Raw genomic sequence first — 7,653 nt, forward strand, 5'->3', positions numbered from 1 at the left:
TTGTTAAAGACAGGGGTCTCACTCTTGCTCAGGCTGGTCTCAAACTCCGGAGCTCAGGCAATCTGACCGCATTTGCCTCCCAGAGTGCTAGGATTACAGGTGTGAGTCACTGCACCCGGCCAGAGGTGAGTAAATCTTGTTAAGTGAATTTAAAGTGCTTTGAAAGGCTTGGCACCTGTAGCTCAGCAGCTAGGGCACCAGTCACATACATTTAGAGCTGTTGGGTTCGGGTTCGAATCCAGCCTGGGACACCCAAACAACAATGACAACTAAGCTATTTTGAAAAACAAAGTTCCTTACAAATGTCAAGTATTGTTTTTAATTCCCCCATAGTATCTAGTAATGAACCTTGTATTTGCATACTGCCAAGAGAAACTGAATGTTTGAATATTCTACAGTCATCCAGATGAAGACCAAAAGAGGTCTTGTGCAGGAATAATAAGGCTTATTTTAGTTTTACACAAAATTTCTTCTTTGTTCTCACCAGGATCAAGATGACTACGGCCACCCCTTTGGGGGACACCGTTACCACCTTCATCTCACTGAACATGACCACCAGGGGCGAAGACTTTCTGTATAAGAGTAAGGTCACCTGGGTTTGGAGGCTGAGGGGAGGGATGGCAGGACACGTGTCACGGTTAGCTCCCAGTGCAGAGGTCGAGAGCATGGGCTCTGAAGACAGAGTGCCTGAGTCTCAGGCCAAGTTCTGCTGGGGGACCCTGAGCAGATGACTTCTCTGCTGTGTGCCTTCATTACCTCATCTACAAGATAGGGATATTGATGAAGCTACTACCCTAAGGGATTTGCGAGGACTATAAGCAATAATTCAAAGGGCAAGCTTAGAATAGCCCCCAGTGCATACTTAGCACTTAAAGCTTATTATTAATTACTACTACCATTATTACTATTGTTTTTATTAGGTGTAGAGAACAATGGAGATTTGAACCTCTCGTAAGATGTTCTTAGATGGGTCATGTTAAAATGTAGTTACCTTCAGGCCAGGTGTGGTGGCCTCTCATCCCAGCACTTTGGGAGGCTGAAATGGGACAATTCTTTAAGTCAAGGAGTTTGAGACCTGCTCTGGCAAGATAGCAGACTCGGTCTCGACAAAAACAAACAAAAATTAGCCAGGCATAGTGGTGTGCCCTGTAGTCTCAATTACCTGGGAGGCTGAGGCAGGAGGAACTTTTGAGCCCAAGAGTTCATAGTTACAGTGAGCTATGATTGCTCCACTACACTCTAGCCTGAATGACAGAGCAAGACCCGGTCTCTAAAAAAAATAAAATAAAACAAAAATGTTGCTACTGTTATCCTACTTTTGCAAAGTAAAAACATCTCATCAATTTATGAAGGAGTAAGTGAATGTGGGTGGGAAGAGTTAGTCATGGGGAGACATTTGCCAGGAACAAGAGGTCCCCAGAAAGAAATATTTGAAGCTAGTTCTTCAGAGAACCAGCTGACTGTATAAGAAGTAATCTCAGCACCTGTGGCTCAAAGGAGTAGGGCGCCGGCCCCAAATACTGGAGGTGGCAGGTTCAAACCCAGCCCCGGCCAAAAACTGCAAAAAAAAAAAAAAAAAAGAGAGAGAGAAGTAATTTCAGCCATTTCAGTTGGTTGTGTGGAACAGATTCCCTACACACATGGAGAATGTCCCACTATGATAAACAGTGTCCGGCTGTGGAGCTGCAGGGGGCTGTATTAATGCCAGGATGTCTCTCCTGCAGAGATGCAGAAGGGTCACTCTCAGGACAGGGTCCCATGGGTCACCCTGCTCCTTGCTGTGGGGGCAGACCTACCAGGGCCTGGTGACGTCTGTCTCAAAACAGTTCTGAGGAGAAATGCGGGGTAGAGAGATCACTCTGTCAGCAAGATGAGAAGAATTCTGTTTCTATTTAAATTAAAGCAGTGGTTTTCAACTAGGCAATTTTATTTTCTTTTTTAAAAATATGGACTGCTTCACAACTTTGCATGTCATCAGTGCACTCAACGAGGCAATTTTGCCTTCCTAGATAGAGTTACTACATCTAACAAATAAAAATACAGGACACCCAGTTAAATTTGAATTTGAGATAAACAAATAATTTTTTAAGCTGTAATGCGTAATTTTTTTTTCTAATGTGTGATTTTTTTAGCATAGGTATGCAGTACTTGAGATGTACTCATACTGGAAATTTATTCATTATTTGTTAGAAATTCTGATATAAATGGGTGTCCTATATTTTATCAGGCAATTCTACCACCAGGGATCCCTTGACAATGTCTGGAGATATTGTAGTTGTCCTAATTAGGGAGTGGGGACAGAGGAATGGCAGCTGGCATCCAGTAGGTAGAGGCCAGAGATGGGGCTGAGTGTTTTACAATGCACGGGACAGCTTCCCACATCAGAGAATTATCTAGCTGAGGTTAAAAATCTCGAACTAGGCTCCCCAAGAAGGAAAAAAACCAAGCTACTCTGTGATTGAATTTCTGCTTTTTCCTCTTTTTTTTTTTTTTTTTGTCCCAATCTTTCTTTCTATTAATATTTGCATATTTGCACATGGCTGTTTGTTTTTTGAGTAAATCTTTCTTTCTTTTTTTTTTTTTTGAGTCTCACTCTGTTGTCCTGGATAAAGAGCTGTGGTGTCATAGCTCACAGCAACCTCAAACTCCTGGGTTCAAGTAATCCTCTTGCCTTAGCCTCCCGAGGGGCTGGAACTATAGGTGCTGGCCACAACGCCCAGCTATTTTTTAGAAATGGAGTCTCACTCTTGCTCAGGCTGGTCCTGAACTCCAGACCTCAAGCAATCCACCTGCCTTGGCCTCCCAGAGTGCTAGGATTGCAGGCATGAGCCACTGTATCCGGCTTAAATAAACCTTTCACAAAGGCATTAATTACCTTCACAAAAGTACACAAATCACAAGTGCATCGCTGGGTACATTTTCATAAAGTGAACGCACTGGTGCAAACAGCCCCATATCAAAAAACAGACATCACCATTACCCCAGAGGTCCCAGTGTCTCTTCCGATCTCTCTCCTCCACCCACACAAAGGAATCCATTGGTCTGACGTCTACCACTGTAGATTAGTTCTACATGGTTTTGAACTTAATTTTTTTTTTAATTTTTTTTTGCAGTTTTTGGCCAGGGCTGCTTTTGAACCCGCCACTTCCCATATATGAGGCTGGTGCCCTACTCCTTGAGCCACAGGTGCTGCCTAGTTTTGAACATTATATAAATTGAAAAAGTACCAGAGGTACTCTTTTGTATCTGACTTTTTTTGCTCAACATTAGATTATATGCACATATTTTAATGGTCATAACAAATCATATACACATATATGGATGTATATATATATACTATATATATATATATAATGTTGTTTTCTATACTTTATATCATTACCTGTTCCCATATTACCATAATCTTCATAATCATTAATTATTATATACTATTTCACTGGATACGTTGCCATACCTTATTTAACCATTCCCGTATATAGAAGACTAATAATGTTATAATAAATGTCTTTATTTGCATAAACTGTTCTGTATTTAAGGTTATTCCCTTAAGATAAATTCCCCTAAACCAAACAGATTGGTTTAGAGTATGAACATTGTTATGGCTCTTGATATTTTCAATATCAATTCTGATAAGGACGTTGATCTTGAACCTGAAATTAGAGTTTGACATTGGCATAGGGAACTAATGTCAAGATTAGAGTTTGAGATAATAAGTTACAAGGACGTTCATCATAGCCTGTTTGTAGTAGGGAAAAATTGAAATCAACATAAATATTCTCAGTAAGTATTTGGTGAGCAGGTGATGGTACATCTAAGCAATGCAGCATGATGCAGCCATCAAAAGTCATGAAGGACAACATGCAATTACGTGCAGAGATGACTACTGGGGTTTTTGTTTTTGAGACACAGCCACAAGCTGTCCCCCTGGGTACAGTACCGTGGCATCATAGCTCACAGCAACCTCCAACTCCTGGGCTCAAGCGAGTCTCCTGCCTCAGCCTCCTAAGTAGCTGGGACCACAGGCACCCACCACAATGCCCAGCTATTTTTTGGTTGCAGCCGTCATTGTTGTTTGGCAGGCCTGGGCTGGATTCGAACCCTCCACCTTAGGTGTATGTGGCTGGTGTCTTAGCCGTTTGAGCCACAGGCGCTGAGCCAAAGATGAGTACTGTTATAAAACAGTCCCTGAAACATGGTTCCATGTTTGTTGAGTGCATATTTTTCCATATTTAGGAATATTTCCTGAAAGTGGATTTTCAGACATAGTATTAATAAATTATTCAAACAATATGATAGATATTTAATATGCATAAACATGATGGCATCAGTATACGTATGCGATGTAGATGATCAAGGGTTCCTGGGGCAATGAGGTTTTCATTCTCCTTCCTCCTTTTCTGCTTGCATTCATAATTTCAACATTATTTACAAAAATCATGTTACTTTTATCTTATCAAAAAGAGAGGAAGGTATTTTGTTGGTCTGCTTCACAGAAGCTTGAAGCTGTGCTGGGACTGGTAAGAATAGGATGTGGCCTAAGGCAAAATTTTGGCAGAGGATGGGCTGATAGCTCTTCAAGCCCAGTTGGGGGTAAGGAGTGCACAGACACTATCGATGTGACTCTGTCCTGGGGTCAGCAGTGAGTGAACCAGGATGTCACCCTCTCTCGTTGCCTTAACCCAGTGGGTTTGTCAGGTGCCCCCCCCAGGAGCCCAGGTCCGCACCTCAGTTTGCACCTTTGCCATGTCTGCTCCTTTCCTCTGCACAGGTTCTGGCGCCATCGTCGCCGCCATTGTGGTGGTCGTCATCATCATCTTCACCGTGGTTCTGATCCTGCTGAAGATGTACAACAGGTATGAGATGCCCTGGGCTTTGGAACTGTCTGGTCCTTTCAATGACATTAAAAAAAAAAAGGGAACTAACATTTGTGGGTGCCTGTTATGTGCCCAGCAGTATCTATGAGTCATTAGCAAATGCTGTACCCTTGTGGGTTCTTTTTGAAATCTGTTCTCCTGAAGGAACTTCTTCATAGTAACTAAATATTTTTGTACTTGGAGAGATTTTTTTTTTTTTGACCTGGAGAGATATTTTTTAAATGTGATAATGATATGATAAGGGCCTTAGACACTGTGGTAAACATCTGTAGGTAATTTACAGAAAACAGACAAATGTTGGAGTCTACTTTTCTCAGAGATGCCTCTGCTAAGTTGTATGAGCCGACCACATAAGCATTGTGTTGGTAAATACTGGAAGCACACGTACCCTCAACTCCACTTTCTGGGATCAAAAAAGGGGAAATAAAGTAATACAATGTTATCACATAAAGAATAAATCTTAGGTCAGGTGAGGTGGCTTACACCCGTAATCCTAGGACTCTGGGAGGTAGAGGTGGCTGAATTGCTTGAGCTCAGGAGTTCCCCTAGCTGGGCATTATGGCAGGTGCCTGTAGTCCAGCTACTGGGGAGGCTGAGACAAGAGGATTGCCTGAGCCTAAGAGTTTAAGGTTGCTATGAACTATGATGATGCCATGGTACTAAACCCCAGGGCGTCAAAGTGAGGCTCTGTCTCAAAACAAACAAACAAAAAGAATAAATCTTATGTGTTATCACCTCCACTCACAACTTTACTAGAAGATTATTTTTTTCAGAGAAGAAATCAAAATGAAAGGGCTATAAAAACAGGCATCATCGTCTCGGCACCTGTAGGTCAGTGGTTAGGCCACTGGCCCCATACACCAAGGCAGGAGAGTTCAAACCCGGCCCAGGGCAGCTAAACAACAATGACAACTGCAACAAAAAAATAGCCGGGCGTAGTGGTGGGCACCTGTAGTCCCAGCTAGTCGAGAGGCTGAGAAAAAGAGAATTGCTTAAGTCCAAGAGTTTGAGATTGCTGTGAGCTGTGACGCCACAGCACTCTACCTAGGGTGACATAGTGAGACTATTTTTTAAAAAAAGGCATCATAGAAGACCCAAAGCCATTAAAAAATATATATTATAGAAGTATATTTACTGACGAGGAATGCTGTTTACAATACATTGTCAAAGTTTACGAAACAGTGTATTCATGATGATCATACACATGGGTTACACATGTACCCATGGAAAGTTAACACAGCAAGTTGTTACCAGTGAGTATGTCAGCATGATGGGGTTGTTAGAGAATTAGTATGTTTTTGTTGGGAGGGGGATGTTCCTTATTTTCACAAACTAGTAAATATGCATGGTTTTTATAATAATGCAAATATTATTTACATAGGTAGCTAAAATATATGATCTCATACCATGTGCCATGCATGGTTCTAAGCTCTTTACGTATATTAACTCATTCAGTCCTCACAACAACCCCACAAGGTACAACTATCATCCTCAATTTTTTTTTTTTTTTTGAGACAGAGTATCACTTTCTTGTGCAACCTCAAACTCTTGGGCTCAAGAGGATCCTCTTGCCTCAGCCTCCTAAGTAGATGAGACTATAGGCACCCGCCACAACGCCCGGCTGTTTTTAGAGACGGGGTATTGCTCTTGCTCAGGCTGGTCTATTATCCTCAATTTTATAGGCGTGGAAACAGGTACAGAAAGATTAAGTCACAGGCACAAGATTGCTCAGCCCTAACTGGCAGAGTTCGGATTCATATCCAGTCTATCTGGTATCAAAGAAAGTACTCCCACTGTTGCATATAATGCATTAAAAATTATTTTTTAAAATCTTTAGGCTATTATAATTTGGCTCTATCCCAAACCAGGAGGTGGCAACAAACCTCAGTGTCTACCCTTCATTCCTCTCCCATCATTACTAGAGCTCTGAACCCCTTTCTAGTTACAATCTGGCTGGAGACCTCACTCACCCCACGCTACTGATGCCTGGGCTGGGAAATTGGGGACCTGAATTCAGTCTTTAGTTTGTCAACACTAGGAAAGTTACTTAACCTCTCCCTGCTGCTATTTTGTCATTTTTAAAATGGAGAATGGCCTTGTTTTTTTAGAGTATTTAGGAGTGAAGTAGCATAATGTCTGCAACTAACTCATAAATGGTTCATGAGTTTAAAAAAAACATTGTGTGTCCATGCACATACAAGTGGTGGGGGTGGGAAAAGAAAAGAAAACAAATGAAGTAAATTGTTATCAATTGGTGAATTGTTTGGTGAAGAGCTATCTTAGGCTGTTTTGTGCTACCATAATATAATACCTAAGACTGGGTAATTTATAAAGAACAGAGATTTATTTCTTATAGTTCTAGAGGGTGGCAAGTCCAAGATCAAGGGGCTGCCCTTCTAGCTCTAGCATCCTGAGGCAGAAGGACAGAGAGAGAATGAGAGAGAACAAGAGATCAAACTTACAGCCTCAAGTCCTTTTATAATAGGCATTGATCCATTCACCAAGGTGGAGCCCTTGTGACCTAAACACCTCCCATAAGACCCTTCCTCCCAACACTGTTACGCTAGGGATTAAGTTTCCAACACATGCTTTATATGGGACACATTCAAACTATAACAAGTACAATTAGATTATTAATTGTACTATATATGCAACTTCTCTGAGGATTTGAAGTTTGTTTGTTTTTTTGAGACAGAGCCTCAAGCTGTCCCCCTGGGTAGAGTGCTGTGGCATTACAGCTTACAGCAACCTCCAACTCCTGGGCTCAAGCGAGTCTCCT

General features: G+C 41.7%; 1 protein-coding gene across 3 annotated transcripts in view; it reads left to right on the plus strand.

The window, feature by feature from the left end:
- Positions 1-7,653, plus strand: part of NCMAP (non-compact myelin associated protein) — a 43,142-nt gene that overhangs the window by 32,466 nt on the left and 3,023 nt on the right. For 2 of the 3 annotated variants that reach the window (XM_003799767.3, XM_023519113.1), the window contains exons 2-3: positions 488-582; positions 4,769-4,853. In XM_003799767.3, the coding sequence (XP_003799815.1) occupies positions 495-582; positions 4,769-4,853 (173 nt within the window). In that variant the 5' untranslated portion in view covers positions 488-494. Of the gene's footprint in view, positions 1-487; positions 583-4,189; positions 4,854-7,653 lie in introns of those variants that run through there. The other variant, XM_012811439.2, reaches the window with a different exon arrangement.

The sequence above is a fragment of the Otolemur garnettii genome, unplaced genomic scaffold (genome assembly GCF_000181295.1).
Source record: "Otolemur garnettii isolate 467f Iridium unplaced genomic scaffold, OtoGar3 scaffold00156, whole genome shotgun sequence".
NCBI lineage: Eukaryota > Metazoa > Chordata > Mammalia > Primates > Galagidae > Otolemur > Otolemur garnettii.